Raw genomic sequence first — 18,608 nt, 5'->3', positions numbered from 1 at the left:
GAAAATTTCGATTTTTGACCGGGCTGGGTGATTCCTCGGTCCAAGAAAATCAAAGATCCCAGTCTACTGATCTAACCGGTTCCGGTCCGTTTCGGGTTTGGACCTGTGAACACCTCTAGTCACATGACTCAATGATTCAAATGGTTTCCTAACCGATTACAAATGAGGTGGTTGCAGGGACAAAGCTATGTTGGGAGCCAAGGGGGCACCGACCCCTGTCAGAAATCTGTATTATATATTAATTCTAACAACTATAGTGAGTGTCTTGAAGTCTGCCGCAACGGTTAAAGTATTTAGAATAGTTGTAACTGGTTCAATGTTTGACTCCGTGTAACTGTAATTTCTTTAATTTTTTGACAGTTTTCGCTTTTGTTTCCCTCCTTTTCTTCATTTCCCTCCGTATTATGCTTAATTTGGAGGGTCTTGCCATCTGATTGATTCCAAGTTGTAATTTCTACTTTTTTTAGAGATAAAATGAATATTATTATAAAATGGGTTTTGAATGAACTTTTTATTAAATAATTAATACTCGGTACTAGTAAAATTTACGAATGAAACTAAACTATATAAAATCCGGCCCCCGTTAAAATAGATTTCTGGCTTCGTCCCTGGACATTTGATTTAAATCTAAGAACTATCATAAACAGACCCTCAGTCTTAATCATTATATTGTCTATCACAAGGATTTAAAGGCCCATCTCAATTACGGGTAAAAAACTTTGGGTTGACCCAACCCAATACTATTTTCCAATAAAAACGTCCAAGCCAAAAATAAGAATGAAAAAAAAAGGAAAAGAAACAACGGCCAAATTCCCGTGAAGGACAGTAGTTGACGTTACCGCCGGTCAAACTCCCGCAGGCCAATCAAAATGCAGGGTAATCTTCATCCCTCACCTTCACTTTCTCTCTCCTCCTCTAAATTCCTCTCAGATTCTCTCTCATGGGAACCCCGAAGCAATCAGGGGGCCGGGACGACTGCTGGAACGAAGAATCCACGGGGGTGTTGATTGAAGCGTGGGGAGAACGCTACCTCCGTAGCAACCGCGGAAACCTCCGTCAAAACGATTGGAACGATGTGGCTGATGCCGTCAATTCCGCCGGTGTTATTCGCCGGAGAACCGATATACAGTGTAAGAATCGTATCGACACTATCAAGAAGAAGTACAAGGTTGAGAAGGCGAGATCTCCGCCGTCCACTTGGCGGTTCTTCCAACGCTTGGATTTCCTCATCGGTAATGTTAACGTTGTAAAGGTATCCGATACTAAGAACGCTAGCCCTAGCCCTAACCCTAACCCTAACCCTAACTCGAGGTTGAGTTTGAATTCGTCCAATTCGAGCGAGTCGACTCAGTCGAATGAGGGTGGAGCGGCGGTGGAGATGGAGGTGGATGTTGAGGAGAGAGACAGAGAGACGGCGGTGAGGGAGTTGGCAAGAGCCGTGGTGAAGTTTGGGGAGGTTTATGAGAGAATTGAGAGCTGGAAACAGGAGAAAGTTATGGAATTGGAGAAGCAGAGGATGGAGTTGGCTAAAGAATTGGAGTTTCAGAGGATGAATATGTTTGTTGATGCTCAAATTCAGCTCGAAAAATTCAAGCATTCTAACAAGAAATCTGCCTCAAGAGGTCAGATTTTAAAGTTTTTTGTTTGAATAATTGAATCTTGATAGTTTTGTTGCTGAGTCAGATTGATTGAAGTTTTAATTTCAATTATTGTAGTGTTTGGCTTTCTAAGGGTGTTTTCTGTACTCTTGAATTTCACTTATCTGTAACTTAATTTGAAATTGTTGTAGTTGTGATCTGAATCTGGTAGCCCTTATTATCCCCGAACTTAACATATATGGAGTATGAACTTAGTAGCCCCGAACTTAATGGATATTGTATGAACTTATTAACCCTGGACTTTGCTCCGTACTGAACTTAGATCAGCTTATTGCCCTCAAATTTAACTTGTCCAGACATCTTTTCCCTAAAATAAGTGGAAATAGCCTAAGTTCTTAATTTAAAAAGGCCCAAGGCGCACTAAGGCGCACAAGGGTCATAGGCGCAAGGCGCAAGGCTCAGGCTCGCGCCATTTGGATACGAGGCACACATAACTTCCTGGTAAACCTTAAAATTCGGTATAGAACAAAATTAACACAATTTATACTAAAAAACAATGTAATACTACCGGAGTGTCATATTTTCTTGCCGCTTCATAAGCATTGCGTGATCCCAGTCGACGGAGTTCCTAATTAGATCCTTCCATGGTAAATGCAAGTTGGAAATATGAAAATTAACTCATATTATGCTATTACCACTACCCAAAAAGCTTAGGTTGTAGAGATATGACCGTTGATAGGTCACATGGGGTGTGTTTATATCATTAAAAAAGAAAAAAAAAGTAAATAAAAGATCCATGTCAGCCTGCTGCGCCTGAAGACTGAAGGCGCACAAGGCGCTGCACCTTGCGCCTTACTTAAGGTGCACAAAGGCGCGCGCCTGGTTGACACATTAGTGAGTGTGGAGAGCTGAAGGCCCCGAAGGCTAGGCGCACTTTTTTAAACTAAGCTAAGTTAGAGAGTAGAATTATGTGTGCATCAACTTGATTGGAGTGACTAGTTTTATCAGAAGGAACGGAGATATTTGTTCTATTGATTTAGTGCTTAGACAGTAACGAGAAGAGAGTGTAAACATTATGGTGAATCTATCGTTAACATATGAGGAACTCGTAACTGATCTCGGGGATCAAAAGAATGGTCCAATTGCATATATCTTAGCACATTAAGTATATCCACTAGGACTTGTGGCTGATTGTGGTAATTGGGGTTGAACCTTGGAATCTTAGATGATTATGGTGGTACATTAAGATTCTTCACCAAATTTTGATGATCCCTAAGATCGTGATTACTTTAGGGTTGGGAAATATGATAAGCAAACAATGTAATCGTGCAAACTTCCTTCCAAAAATCACACGAGTGCCTCCTGCTAGTAATTAGTTACCATTACTCAAAATATCCCCTGTAAGTTAGGTAAATTTTCAAAGCTCCCCTGACTCCTTGAGGTATGCATATCTCCTTAAATTTGCATTTCATCATGTGTCATAAATAATCTTACTGTTGCATACTTCTAACTCATGCATTTTATAAGTTGATTAGTTTTAGGCTGATAAGGTGGTAAAGCAGGAGAGGGTGGGATACATTATTGGACTTAGTAAGAGACATAAGATCCTGGTTAAGCAAAGAAAAAATGGGCATGATTAATCCTAAATTTCATCCATCATCTTTAGTTAACCCCACCTCTCTTGGTGTGTGAAGTGTTGTCAATGATGTCAGACTCACTAGGCCATCAGGTTGAGATATTGGACAAGTTTTGTTGTTTACACCCAAATTATTTTTATTTTTGGACGCTATTTGCCTATTTGGTATTTGAAATGGGGCTCAGATGCATTTTTATGTGATAGATAGCGCTTTCAGGATTAGTTGATCCAATGTCAGTGGTAATCTTAATGCTGAATGCACATGCTCTCTTGTTTGTTACTGTTTCAGACATAGAATGCTTCTGCTCGTGTATCTTTCTCTGCATTTGTTTCTTATGCTATTGGTTTGTGCAAATGTTATATTTCCTGGAGTCAAATTGGGAAATCTGTTCTCTTTGACTAGTTTCTTTGGCTAGAACTGTGCATTTCTAGTGAAAGCAGAATTCTCCATTTGGTTTCATTTGTATTGTATTCCGTAATAGATAAAAAAAGGGCTTGTTACAAAGTCTGCTTCTTAATTACTTGTATATTGAAGTAGCAAGTGGTGGGTGCATGTTGGATTGAGGGTTAAAAAGGAAACCTTCCCTTTATAATCACAGGGGTAAAGTTGTGTACATCAGAATATGTGATCCCTATGTCCTGGATCAGCCTATTTATTCTTGTAGAGACCTTGTTCTGATGTCGAAACTTTTACCGGGAGTCTATGCTTATTATGCTGATTCTTGTTAGACCTTTTGCACAGTGATATATGTTATTTCAATTGGATAAGGTTCTGCATACTTCTGTGTATCTTCCAGTAGATTCATTTTTCTCTTTGTTGAACTTATTCCTTTCTGCATCAATGGAGGACTGGACCAGTAAGGAGAGCCATGGGTGTGTATATGCATTTTTTGCTTTAAATGTTTGTATCTCTCTTGGATGTGAGGGAGAATTGAGGTAGAACATTTGCATGTATGTAGGTTCTCTACTACAATCTCGGACGAAGTTGGGAAAGGATTGTGATAGGTTATTATGACAATGTGACAAGGAGCACACCAACATTGCGATGTGGACAACATGCTTTCTTAGTTTGATAAGCTTTTCGCTAGTTGGTTAGCTATATGCCTATATCAGTTTCTTGAAAAGTTCAAAGCTTTATTCTCCTTTCTCAAGCTAAGCACTGTTGTTGCAGCTTATTTGTTTAGAGGGATAGTGGGTAGGGATAAGGATTTCTTATCCCAACTCTTCCTTATCCCATGTTTGTTTGCAAGGAATTGTGTTTTTGTGTGGGATAGGGACAGGGATAAAATAGGCTCTTATCCCTCCAATCTTGTACACGAGGAGGCAGGTATTAAAAAGAAGATTTTTCCTTACAATGAGAAATGACAATTCTTCCCTCTCATAACCATTCATCTCACTAGAAATTCACCCCCCCTTTTTTGTTTAGATGCTTTTTTCACCAGAAATGCACTTATGTTGGCCGTCTCACCATTGCCTTCTTTTACTATGCAAGTTCATCACTTCCATCTCACCATACTTTTTTCTCTCTTCACTTCATACAACTCAGTCATTTTTTTCAACTTAATTAAATTTGAGGGATGAAGAATGTTCTTGGGGAAGAAGCAAAAGATATGGACATCAAATTTCTTACCAAAAAGGGAGATCCAAAATGGTTTGAAGCATTGGGATTTACATAAAATAGAGAGAGAGATGAAGATCTACGGAGTACGGAGTAATAAATTACAAAAATGGAGGTTTGAAGAAATAGAAAAAAAATGAAGAAAAGTTGGGTATCAAACGTAAAACGAGTATTTGAGAAAGGGAAGCTAATTTTTTATATATATTAATCTTCAGAATTTAAAGGGTCAATATAGTAAGTTTGTTGTTTTATCCACAATATAATCCACTACCATTCCAAACAAGGGATTAGGGACAAAATTCATAAATTCCCCATGTTAAATTCCCTATCCTTGTTCCAAATTTTTTCCCTATCCCTAACCCCATCTCATACCAAACGAGCCGTTGGGGTTAGTGATTTCTTGTTCACTAACAGTTTAGGGCTGTGGTCCATGGCTGCTGCATGTTCAAGGTGATATGCTGCAGCTGATGAATGGGTGTTATAAGCACTTGGCTGCAGTTAACTCGGCCATGTTGTTTCTTGATGCTTGGCACCAGCTTTTGGGTACCTTTCGATTTCGTTTTAAGGGCAATCTAAAATGCATAACTACATATTCTGGAAATCGTGTTAGGCTGACAATATCTACCCAAAAGTGGGTAGCAATGTGCTTATTCACTTGAGATCAGAGGACACTTCTTTGCCATGTCTGATACAATATTTGCTTTGAAACAGGCAAGAAATTGTAGTTTGAAATCATACTACATTTTCTGGAAAGAAGATGATGATAGGGACTCAATTCCCTTTGCAAGTCGTTTTAAGATAAGCAGGAGCATCATCTTGTTACTTCTGCCTAGTATTTTGTACATCAGATCGGAAGGTTGGAAGTCCTGCAGGAATTGATTCAAAAGAGCTCGCTTTCAGTGGTATCAGTGGTTGTAAGTGTTTCGAGTGACACTAATTTTTAATTAGAGTGTGACATAAATGATTTGTTGTGCTATTTATTGTTCATCAATCAATGTGAACTAGTCAGGTAAAATGGTCAGCAAGATGTTTAGATTTATTCCATAGGCTCTTTTGCTGCTAAGATCTTTAGAAATAGTAATTGGTCTATTGTTCTGCATAATTGTCGATTCTGGACCTGTGTGGTTAGCTACAAAAATTAAATACAGATCCGATTTTCAGAATTACCTTGTACCTTGTAATGTGGGTTTGAAATAAATATTTGTGCTTGTTTTGAATGGAAGGAATAAAACATATCCTCCATCCAGTTTAAGGTCTACTTACCTTGTATGTGGAACAGCCTCTCTGAGACCTCAATGACATAATTTCCCAGTGTCCTTGGGTATTATTCTCTTTATATGTTTCCCCTCCAGCATGGTCAGGAACTTAGGACTCTAGTGGTTATTTTTTTTTACTTGACATGAGAATCAGGGGAGTCGATGTGTGGTTTGTTCTTCCAAATGTAACCTACAAAACACGGGTTCGATCCCCGTTCTGTTGCCCGTCTGAGGGAGCTTAGAGTTTTCACACTAGTGCCTCTTGTGAACACTGTCTTTATGATTTCTTTGAAGTTTGCTTGAACTTTGGTAGATTATTTCAGGTAGATTTGGATCATAAAACTTTGGATTTTTATTTTGTTTTTATTTTTATAACTAGAGTAAATAATTCTCTGAAAAATAAAACCTATATGCTTGCCTTCTGAATGTTTGGTTTGCAAATATAATTGCTTTAGTGGTGGAGCCTATCTGAACTCTGAAGGGGGATGCATCTTTCTTTCTTTCTATTTGCTGTTGTTAGAAAAGGCTCAAGGGTTCTCCCCCCCCCCCCCCCCCCCCCCTCTCCTTTCCTCTTGTCTTGTCTTGTCTTGTCAAGAAGGGCACAAGTTGCAGTATACCCTCCACTCTTTCGGCTTGTTAGGTTTGAACTTTGAAGTGCATTGATGATGTAGCCAACTAGCCATATAGCAATTCAATCTCAGATTGGAGCTTCAAACGTGACTTAAGAATTACCAGTTAGGTTCCGTTCTATTGGACTTATTTTGACTGAACTTATATTATCTGAACTTATATGAATTTAACTGAACTTAGTTGAACTTATCTGGACATATTTTATCCGAAAAAAACTTATATTGTCTGAAATAAACTTATTTGTATGTGAAAATGTCAGAGAAAAACTTACTTTTGCTGAATTTATATTATTTAAACTTATCTAAACTTAACTGAACTTATTTTGTATGAAATAAGTCGAACAAAACAGAGCCTTAGTGGTAGAAAAACTTACTTTTGCTGAATTTATATTATTTGAACTTATCTAAATTTAACTGAACTTATTGTCTGAAATAAGTCGAACAAAACAGAGCCTTAGTAAAATTTTCACCCTATTAGAAATGTTAGCGGTTTGATGAGGATTAACATCATAGTATTTTTGTCGATCATGAGTAGTTGAGATAAAGCGACAACCAATTTTAAATACAATAAGATAAACTCGACCTGATTAACTTTACTCCGGTGCGCTGGTCTGATCTGAAAAAGTATGGGGTTGGGCATCCTCTAAAAAGCATTTTTACACTAAAGTCGTATCTGGCTAAAAAGCCCGTATCAAATTTATGGGTTTGGACATGAATTTTTATGCTAAAGCCTGACGCAGCCCGCCCTAAATTTTAATTACCTCTACATCCCAAATTTTTGGCTGCATAGCTATGCATGCAATTTTGCATGCATATGCGTTTCAAATGCTTCGTTTTGAAAGTTTCAGACTTCCTGTTTTATTTTTTAAATTTTCAGTGTTAAATTTTAAATTTTAAATTTTTAAAATTTTAAATTTCACTTTTTTTTTAAACTTTTTATCACGCTTGTTTTCCAAAAAAATCTCATTATTTGAGTAAGCTGCAAGCACACATAATAAACAAACAAATGGACATTTAAAGTAATTTAATGAACATGTCATTTATTTTCTATATGTTTCCTCTATTTTAGTTGTTGCTGCCTATTTTCTCTTTCTATATGCTTCTAATTTTTCCGCTTCCTTTCGGCTTCCACTTTTTTCGCTACACCGGTCTCTTCTCTTTCTATCGGCTTCCTTATTTGCAGATTTTTTTTCTTGTTGCTTCCGCCTTCAATTCTTGGAGCCTCTCTTAATACCACATCATCCATTTCTAAATCGTTTTTTTCTCTTTTGTTGGCGCATTCATATTAACTTTTTCCTTCCTGCAGAAAAATCATAATGTTGTTATAGTTGAACATTATTATGTATAAGTTGAATATATGACTTGAGAAACTGAACATCACACAAAACTATTTTTATTTATGAACATATCATAGTTTTATAAGTTGAATTTAGTTGAACATGATTATTTATAAGTTGAACATGAGACTTGAGAAACTGAACATCACACAAAAGTGTTCTTATTTGTGAGCATCATCCTTTATAAATTGAACATCATATTTTATAAGTTGAACATGAAGAATTATAAACTGAACATGACAATATTTAGACAGCGCCACTTTTTATCTTTTAGTAAAGAATAATAAACATTTGCTTATTATGGTTGTTGCTTGCCTTTAGTTGAACATGATTCTGTACATAATTATTTATAAGTTGAACATGAGACTTGAGAAACTGAACATCTCACAAAAGTATTAAACATATATTAGTTTTATAAGTTGAATTTAGTTGAACATGATTTTGTATAAGTTGAACATAAGACTTGAAAAACTAAACATCACTCAAAAGTGTTCTTATTTGTGAACATCATCTTTTATAAACATCGTCTTTTATAAGTTGAACATGATGAGTTATAAACTGAACATTAATATTAAGAGAGTGCCAATTTTTAGTAAAGAATAATGAACACATGCTTATACAATCTGAACATGATCTTTTAGTAAAGAATTAATGATCATCTGTTTTTAATTAAAAATGAACTTGACATGATATCAAACATAGTATGAACATTAAATTTCTAAAACTGAACATTGAGTTTTAAAAATTGAACATAAACAAGAATAATAGGTGATTTTTTTAGAAACTAAAAAAAGTCACCTATTATTGATTTAAACACATTTACTCAAGAATCGAGTATTAAATATTTTAACAATAATTTAAATTTACAAACCCAGAAATCGAACATCACACAAAGGTATTGAACATATATTAGTTTTATAAGTTAAATTTAGTTGACATGATTTTGTATAAGTTGAACATAAGGCTTGAGAAAACGAACATCACAGAAAAGTATTGTACATATATTAGTTTAATAAGTTAAATTTAGTTGAACGTGATTTTGTAAAAGTTGAACATAAGACTTGAGAAACTGAATATCACACAAAAATATTGAACATATTATAGTTTTATAAGTTGAACATGATTCTTTATAGGTTGAACAAGAGAGTTGAAAGACTGAACATCACTCAAAATCAAGACTAACAAAGTAGCAAATTAATCATTTCTAAAGAAGAAAATATTTGTTCAACGATATTATCAGCGTAAATTAGATGAAGCTAATAATAATTACTATGATTAATGAAATTAATCCATATCACAACCAAAAGTTAAGCAATGCAAATTGAGTTAACATTTCACAATTACACAAACTACATAATTAGATAGATGTTTTTGGTGCAAAACATAGTTGATAGATAATCACATCATATATTGTTCAAAAAATAAAAATAATTAACATCACACAAAAATGTTGAATTTAGTTGAACATGATTTTGTGTAAATTGAACATGATTCTTTATAAGTTGAACACGAGAGTTGAGAAACTAAACATCACACAAAAATATTGAACATATATTAATTTTACAATTTAAATTTATTTGAATATGATTTTGTGTAAATTTGAACATGATTCTTTATAAATTGAACACGAGAGTTGAAAAACTAAACATCGCACAAAAATCTTATTACTTGTGAACTATCATACATAACAACAATCCTAACCACAACACCACCAACAATAACAATATCAAAATTAACAAATGTAGTTAAATTTAGTTGAACATGATTTTGTGTAAAATTGAACATGATTCTTTATAATTTGAACACGAGAGTTGAAAAATTGAACATCACACAAAAATATTATTATTTGTGAATAAATATTCAGCAATAACTATCACAAGTACAACCACCAAAAATACAGAAATTAATCGACAAAAATAAAAGGAAATGAAAGAGAAATAGAAATACATACCACACCAATCAATATAGCTTTCTTCAAAATATTATTGGCACCATGAGCACACCTCTCCCTCTTGCAACACTCCCATAACTAAAGATGAAAGCCAAATCAGTCAACAAAATTTATTAATTTATTTATTTTAATACTTGAAATTTAAAATCAATCGAACAATAAATTAATGAATCTGATCAAAACAAACATGAAGCAGCCATACTAATAGAAAATGATGAAGCTAGAAAAAAGGTGAGATTAATGTGCATAAAAACGCATAAATTGTGGGAAAGAAAAAGGAGGAGATGGTTAAAACTTAAAAGTATTAGTTACCTTCAATGGCAATGCGAGAACGAGAAAAAGTCTTGGATCTACGGTTTGAAGCCCTGCCTCTCTGCCGAAAGACGGTGCAATCATCAGCAATCTCCGCTCGATTTGGACAACAGATCGTCGTAGGTAGGAAGCCTCTCAAGCGTCGCGACGAAGAACACTAATAGATCGGCGAAGAAGTACAGTATTTTTCGACAGCATATCGTCGGCAGCGGTGGAAGAAAATCGGAATAGGTGTTAGCGGCGGAAGGAAAGAGTGAGCACATCATATCGACGACGGCGCATCAATGGAGGAGAGAGAGTGAGAGGTTTTGATGAGAGAGAAAATGGTGAGAGAAAATGGGCGGAGGTTAGAGGAGAGAGAAAATGGGTATGTGATATAGGCGCGTGATTTCTTATTAATGAAACACAGTCGTTTCATTACATATGCATATATAGATGGGTGCATACCTATCTATATATTAATAATTAACCTCTACATAACAAAACCTATGGCAAGGCGCAGGCCCAGTAATAAGGTAAGGTCAAAGACTCAAAAAAGTTGGACTTGTAGTTGTTCTTTCTCATAGGATCCTTAAAACAAAATTTTGGAAAATTCAAATGCCACCATAAATTTTACTCCAAAAACCCTAGTTTAATTCATCACCCTTGCATTTCTAACTTCTATTGTCTATGTCGTATCACGGTATCACCTCACAAAATGTAGCTTTATTAAGAAATCTGTAACTCCTACTTATGAGATCATTTAAGGGGTCGGCAAAATGCTTTTTAGGCGAAAAATGGATCGGAGAAAAAACATATAGGAGGATAAACATCCTTTGATTGACCCTACTACTATCCTAGAATCCTCCTTGGATACCAAAATTCAACTCTTCGATAAAGCTTGTGCCTATGGCTCCACAAGATATAACATCATATTTACAATCAATTCAATGTCAAATCATATCGTACATTATTCTTGTTTTGTAAGAACCATTCATGTTTTAAAAGCAATCCAACAAATTCAATTTCCGCTCTAAAATCAATTGACAATAAAAATCTCTCATTTGAATCTACTGTTTCATGTATATTATTTTCGTATGAAAGAGAGTGAAAGGTTATGTGTTAGAATCCAACAATTCTTGTCTTGTACTTCTTATATTTCCTTGTATTTTCCTTATCTAAGTTTTCTAGGACCTTTCTTTTAAATTTCTAGGCTTCCGATAAGATTATTATGTTTCAGTCAAGCCAGTGTTTACTGGAAGTTTTTAGCTAATGTAAAATGTATCTACACGAGGGGAATGAACCAATTACCTCCCTCCGGAAGTTGTATTTGCTTAATCACTAGCGTTGTTATAACTTTATTGATATTGTGTTGTCGCTTGGTTTTAAGCTTTCTAGACTCAACAAAGTCTCCGAACGGATACACTCGCGTCGTTGGCCTCACTTCTAACTGTTGTGCACACACAAGTGCTTGATCGGCGCTCGTTCCCCTCTCTTGTTATCAATAGACAAGAGGGCTGCTTTCAGAAACATTTACTCGTGCTTCACGAATCCTTCTGAATTTGTTCCGCACAAGGCTTGTGTCCTTATCGCCCAATGGGTAACATCGCGACGCACAATCTATTGTCCAAAATATTCGGTCCGTGACACCATGTTTCTGCTGCTTGTTTTTCGTGGATTTTGCCTTTGAACCTCAAAGCAACAGGTTAACGTCAATTGTCAAATGAGCTGATTTTGGTCAGTCGTCTTCCTCCGGAGTTGCATTCGCACATGCAAAAAGCGGACCAATAAGTTTTTAACAGTAAATATTGTTACTTTGTTAGTTGGTACTACGACTAGATTGTCCTGAGGTTTTTGTCACTCGAGAAAAAGAAAAGTGAAGCAAATTTATTTAGCTTAACAAACAACAATGAAATGTGAAGATGACAAAATCACAAAACACGAACCATATACAAAAAAGTGGGTTAGCGTAAAGGGTTTTCTAAGCGGTTAATTAAATATAATATGACACATTTAATTTAACAAGGTTAGCGTTGAGGTTTTCAAATCTATTTATATTTGACTAGACCTGTCTATTGGGCGGGTCGGATCAGGATCTGTGCTGATCAAAACGGGCCAGGTAATGAAAGAGTTAATTTTAGCGGGTCAATAGCAGGCCAAAAGTGTGTGGTCAATAAACGAACAAGGAAATATTTTAAAAAAGAAAGTCATATGCAAAAGTAAGTACGAAGCTATTCATATATACTCCGCCTGTCCCTTTAATTGACTTATTAATTTATTAGGTGATAGTTGATAGTGGAGTATTTTTTTAGTATAGTTAGTGGGAAATGCGTTAAACTTTTTGAGGGATGGGTGGAGTTTGAATTTTTTAATGTTTTTTTAGGAAGTAGGAATATAAGTGAGTCTTTGATTAAATGGGAGAAATAATATAAAATTAGTAATAGTATTAAGTATATCATTTATAGAAACAGGACGAGTATTAAGGGATGACTTTATAAGAAAAGCGGGACGAGTATTAAGAGACGTAAGGAGTAACTTTTTATACATAACTATTTTAGTTTCAAAATTATTACTCCAATTCGACCTTATATTGACCATGTCCAATAAAAATCATGTCCAATAAGAGTCCAATAAGCACTCTATTAACATGATCAAACCCTATATTGACCATGTCCAGCTTTAACGAAACGTGAAGAAGAAAAGTAAAAAGTTACGGACTATATATGAATAACTTTTTTGTGGTAAAGAGTGTGGCAATTGGCAAACACACAAATGTCCCATCAAATTAGGAATGCGCAAGTAGTACAGTTTTTTGTGTACCAAATCCATTTTGAAGCTGCAACATAAGTTAATGCATTGTCCACTAGTACTACTCACTCTTTATTACTACTCCACTTAAGTCTCTTCTTATTTTTACTCCACTTTTTCTAGTGTCATACTCTTCAGGTGTAGCACTAAATCTAATACGTCTGTAGCTTAACTTGGGTGATGTGTCATCATCGCTCACAACTATCTTTGATCTAGTGTATATTAGATTATTTTAAGGTATATAAGGGTATTTTTTAATTGATTAAGAGTGTACTGTTTAAGATAAGACCGAGATTCATTAATATAGCATGGTGTCCTAACCAGAATATATAACACCATTTCTACATTCTTGTACAAACTTATCAAAGACCTTTTTCAAGTTAAAGCTAAGAAAGACCTTTAAAACCATTAATAAATACTTCCATATACATTTAATTAATTACATATATGGTTGAGGAGATCACAAAGGAAGAAGATCAGGAACTTGACCAAAGTCAGTAGTATTATAAACCCCGATATCACTTTGACTTAACTGATCTGAACTTATTAGCTCTTCGCCGCATAAATTGATCATATTAGTTATACTAACAGTATTATGATCATCCAACCCAAATAATCCATTGTCATCAGTATTAATATTAGCAGTAACAACATTATTAGTATTAGTATGTAAACTGCTAGCCTTGTAGTGAGCCAAGCGGGCACGAGCAAGGGCAAGGTCATGTTGGAGCTGAAACATCCGCCTCTGTAAAAGAACAACGGCGCCAATACAACCGTAGACGGGGTCACGAAGGCGTGCCTCAGCCTCGTACGATAAAGAATTGACGGTGTCTTCACGGTGTTCCTCGGGAACTTCATTGAGGATCTTGCTCACATTGCTGGCTCCGAATACTTTGTGGACTTTAGCGAACTTTTTAGGCTCATCGGCTCGGAAGTGTGGGGCGAATATGCAGTTAGGGATGCATCGTCGCTTTAATAGCTTGCAGGCTGCACAGGATGAGGTTGATCTGAGATCGTTGTTGTAGCACTTCTTCATGGTTGTTATTGGTTCTTCATCCAAAACACTAGTTCAATGTGCGTGTGTGTCTCAGTCTTACGTTTGAGGATGTAGGCTTATCTTCTATAGTAGTGCTCTATTTATATGTGGTCCATAACTTGTTATATCTAATCTAGGCACTCAATCTGGCAAACTTTATCTCATTACTGTTTTACTAACCCGTCGTTGTTAAGCCTGTGCGTTGTCCGGGTTACGATATATTTTAGGATTTTTTTTTTACTTTTAACACTTACAGAAAGATATTACATTCGTTTTAAAATGAACTTTACACTTTCTGTTTTAATCTAGTTCGTAATATTTTTTACATTGTGCTTTATTCTATTTTTGGACATGAAAATTTACTATCGTACCCCTCTTACCCACAACTTTTACAACTTTCAACTAATAACATGTTTATCAAATACCAAAATTTTGGTTTTCAACCTAATAAAATATAAGATTTTACCCTTTCTTTTTCCCCCAACTCCAAACCCAACACTAATAATATTTAACAAACACCAAAAATATCATCTTTCTCCTACATCATCCATACTCACCTACATTTATTTAACACAACTAATTTAGGTCAATGAAATTATTTTGCAATTAAAAAAAAGATAATAATATTTTTGGTTCCCCCCCCCCCCATGTCAAACTCACCTTACAAGAGATTGATTTTTCATTTGGTTTTCATGAACACCAATTCTTCTTTGGTTTCATTCTCTCTCTTTCTTTCTCACTCATCTTTCTACCTATTTTATTATTTTTATTCACTTTTCTCTCTTAAACACTTTTTTAACATAAACTGTCGATATATATTAATTAGAAAAAGAACAACATAAGTCCTCAAAACATGAGGTCGGAACCCCAAAGCAAACTAAAAATTGGACCTAATCTCTCTCTTAAACACCAAATCAAGGTGTTTGATAAACATGCTATAATCTCTTACTTTATTAATTCTTTTCTTACACCCACCCACATTTTACACATCTATCTTACTTAATTCATATTTTATTATATTTATTCAACTTTTTTACACACTTTCTATATTTTATCTTAATATTTGTATAAATAATAACCATAATTAAATCATTTTGAAGCGGCGGTAATAGTTTATTTTTTTTTAAAAAAAATACCTTAGGTTTTATTTTACTTTCACACCTTACAAATTTAAAAAGGTGGCTTTTGACACCGGTTAACGGGTTCCGTCTAAAAATTTATTAGTTGGACCAACCTAGTCTTTCACCTTCCTTTCCTACGATGTTCCTTGTTTTCTCTTATGACGGAATTTGATCACAAATTGTACTAATTATATAAGGTGTTAAAAAACAAAATTGGGGTTCTAACTTCTAAGGCGTAAATCATACCTAGTATGTTTCAGTATTCCGTAACATATACTATATTTAACAGAATTCATATCATCCTCATATTATAGTACGGATTACTTAAATAAGGGTGTTAAAAATTCAGTGGACCGAAAATAAACATGATCAATTGATCTCTAGGTTAAAAATTACTCCCTCCGTCCCGGAATACTCGACCCGGTTTGACCGGCACAGAGTTTAAGGGACTTGAATTGACTTATTTAATTTAATAGGTAGTAGTTGATAGTGGGGTATTATTTTAATGTAGTTAGGGGGAGGTGGGTTAAGAGGTGGGATTGGGGGAGAGTAGGGGTTGAATTTTTAATTATTTTTTGTATGGAGTAGGGGGTAGGTGGGTTAATAGGAGTGGAGTGAGAAATAATATAATATTGTTGGAATATTTCCATTTTTAGAAACAGGTCAAGTATTAAGGGACGGTCCGATAAGAAAAACAGGTCAAGTATTCCGGGACAGAGGGAGTATAAATTTTAGGTCTATGATCAGGTTCGAAACCCTTTAAAGTTGGACCTTTTTAGTTTAAAATCATGCATTGAACATTTAAAATATCAATATTGTCTTTCAATATGTTGCAGTTACCGAATATGTTATAGCATGAACAAAGCGATTTTAGTTTTTTCAATAAGTTTTTCCATATACTTCGTATTCGGTTTGATTATACTCCCTCCGTCCCAGATTAGTTGTTACACTTTCCTTTTTTTTGTCCGTCCCGGATTAGTTGTTACACTTCTAAATTAGGAATGACCCCACAATTATTACATTGTCTCTCTTTTCCCACGAATTTTTTTTTGTCCCCACACCCTCTCTCATTCAATTAAAAAAATACCCCACTAACTACCATCACATCTACTTTTTCAATAAAATAACAATTGATAACCAAACAACCACTTATCACCTAAAATTTGTGCAAAGGTAAGTGTAACAACTAATCTCGGACGAAGAGAGTAAATGTTTTAGGTTATTCTATTGAGTTTGGTACTTGTACAGTAAAACTCTAAGTTTAATAGGCTAATATATATTGTCCTCTAACTAAAACCGAGCACACAGAGAACCTCCTCTACCGGGATTATCTATCGCGAATTCACGAAACTGGGCTGTTTAATAGTCATTTATTTTATAAATAAAACTCTAACATATCAGGCCCATTAGCTCAGTTGGTTAGAGCGTGGTGCTAATAACGCCAAGGTCGCAGGTTCGACCCCTGCATGGGCCATTATTTTTCATTCCTCATTTTTTTTTTGTTTTTTTTTCATCAACACTTGCTAAGGATGATTGTGGGCCATGCTTCGTGCCAGGTCCGTATGCCTTGGTCTTAAATAGAATCTACCCACACCAAGCTTATTAGAGTAATTTCAATTGCTAACTGCTGTACCCGGGTACAGCCAGCTCTGGCTGTACCCAAAACGACGCGCTCATATTGTTTGTTCATTCTTGTCGACTGTTTGTTCTTTTTTATTGTACTGTTTGTTCATTCTTATTGTATTGTTTGTTCTTTCTTGTTGTACTGTTTGTTCTTTCTTGTTGTATTGTTTGTTCTTTCATGTTGTTTTTTAAATTCATCATCAAATTTTCATAATTGTTGTATTTTTTGTTCTTTCTTCTGGAATTTTATGTTCTTTTTATATTGTTTGTTCTTTCTTGTTTATTTGTTTGTTTATAATAATCATATGGTTAATGTTCATAATTAAACTCTCCATTAATCTTTTATTCTTTTTTTTTGTATTGTTTGTTCTTTCTTGTTGTACTATTTGTTCTTTCTTGTTGTTTTTTAAATTCATTCATCAAACTTATTGTTGTATTGTTTGTTCTTTCATGTTGGCTTTAAAATTCATCATAAAATTGTTCATAATTGTTATATTGTTTGTTCTTTTTTCTGGTATTTTATGTTCTTTTTTATATTGTTTGTTCTTTTTTGTTGAATTATTTGTTCTTTCTTGTTTATTTGTTTGTTCATGATAATTATCTGCTTTATTGTTTGTTCTTTCTTGTTGTATTGTTTGTTCTTTCATGTTGGCTTTAAAATTCATCATAAAATTGTTCATAATTGTTGTATTGTTTGTTCTTTTTCTGGAATTTTATGTTCTTTTTTATATTGTTTGTTCTTTTTTGTTGAATTATTTGTTCTTTTTTGTTTATTTGTTTGTTCACAATAAATATATGATTAATGTTCATAATGAAATTGTTCACTTCATTGGTCTTTTATGTTTTTACAAGCGCCTATATTGTTTATTTCCAAATAAATAAATAAATGTACATTTTCAAAATAGTAAAAGTTCATTCCAAATAAATAAATAAATGTTCATTTCCGAAATAGTAAATGTTCATTTTTGTAGTTTATTTCCAAATAAATAAATAAATATTTATTTCTAAAATAGTAAATGTTCATTCCAAATAAATGAATAAATGTTCATTTCCGAAATAGTAAATGTTCATTTTTGTACTAGTATTTGTTCTTTCTTGTTGTATTGTTTGTTCTTTCATGTTGGCTTTAAAATTCATCATAAAATTGTTCATAATTGTTGTATTGTTTGTTCTTTTTTCTGGAATTTTTTGTTCTTTTTTATATTGTTTGTTCTTTTTTGTTGAATTATTTGTTCTTTCTTGTTTATTTGTTTGTTCACAATAAATATATGGTTAATGTTCATAATGAAATTGTTCACTTCATTGGTCTTTTATGTTTTTACAAGCGCCTATATTGTTTATTTCCAAATAAATAAATAAATGTTCATTTCCAAAATAATAAATGTTCATTCCAAATAAATAAATAAATGTTCATTTCCGAAATAGTAAATGTTCATTTTTGTAGTTTATTTCCAAATAAATAAATAAATGTTCATTTCCAAAATAGTAAATGTTCATTCCAAATAAATAAATAAATGTTCATTTCTGAAATAGTAAATGTTCATTTTTGTACCAGTATATTAATGTTCATTTTAAACAACACAAAACGACATCGTTTTGGATGGAGGTACAGCCAGCTTTGGCTGTACCCGGGTATAGCCAAAAATTTGCGGAGTAATTTCAATCAATTTAACTTGTCATGTCGTTTTTTAACATGCCGTGTAT

The 18,608-nt window shown here is 34.1% G+C and overlaps 2 protein-coding genes, 1 long non-coding RNA gene and 1 other non-coding gene across 4 annotated transcripts; 2 read left to right on the top strand and 2 right to left on the bottom strand.

Annotated features, from left to right (window-relative positions):
- The first annotated feature begins 772 nt into the window (after positions 1–772).
- On the top strand, positions 773–6,015 carry LOC110781883 (trihelix transcription factor ENAP1). The gene is made up of 2 exons (XM_021985935.2): positions 773–1,622; positions 5,564–6,015. Exons 1-2 carry the CDS (start codon positions 941–943, stop codon positions 5,575–5,577), a joined length of 696 nt encoding a protein of 231 aa, XP_021841627.1. The 5' UTR covers positions 773–940; the 3' UTR covers positions 5,578–6,015.
- Positions 6,016–7,609: 1,594 nt separating this feature from the next.
- Positions 7,610–10,658, bottom strand: LOC130469928 (uncharacterized). The gene is made up of 3 exons (XR_008930102.1): positions 10,338–10,658; positions 10,026–10,103; positions 7,610–8,037 (listed from the first exon to the last, which is right to left on the bottom strand). It is a non-coding gene; the product is annotated as an uncharacterized lncRNA (long non-coding RNA).
- A 2,742-nt stretch (positions 10,659–13,400) lies between these two features.
- LOC110781830 (LOB domain-containing protein 21) lies at positions 13,401–14,247 on the bottom strand. The gene has a single exon (XM_021985874.2). It carries the CDS (start codon positions 14,158–14,160, stop codon positions 13,585–13,587), a length of 576 nt encoding a protein of 191 aa, XP_021841566.1. The 5' UTR covers positions 14,161–14,247; the 3' UTR covers positions 13,401–13,584.
- A 2,434-nt stretch (positions 14,248–16,681) lies between these two features.
- Positions 16,682–16,755, top strand: TRNAI-AAU (transfer RNA isoleucine (anticodon AAU)). Its single transcript has one exon. It is a non-coding gene; the product is annotated as a tRNA-Ile (tRNA).
- The last annotated feature ends 1,853 nt before the right edge of the window (positions 16,756–18,608 follow it).

The sequence above is a fragment of the Spinacia oleracea genome, chromosome 1 (assembly GCF_020520425.1).
Source record: "Spinacia oleracea cultivar Varoflay chromosome 1, BTI_SOV_V1, whole genome shotgun sequence".
Taxonomy (NCBI): domain Eukaryota; kingdom Viridiplantae; phylum Streptophyta; class Magnoliopsida; order Caryophyllales; family Amaranthaceae; genus Spinacia; species Spinacia oleracea.
This window is presented reverse-complemented; position numbering and strand designations above follow the sequence as displayed.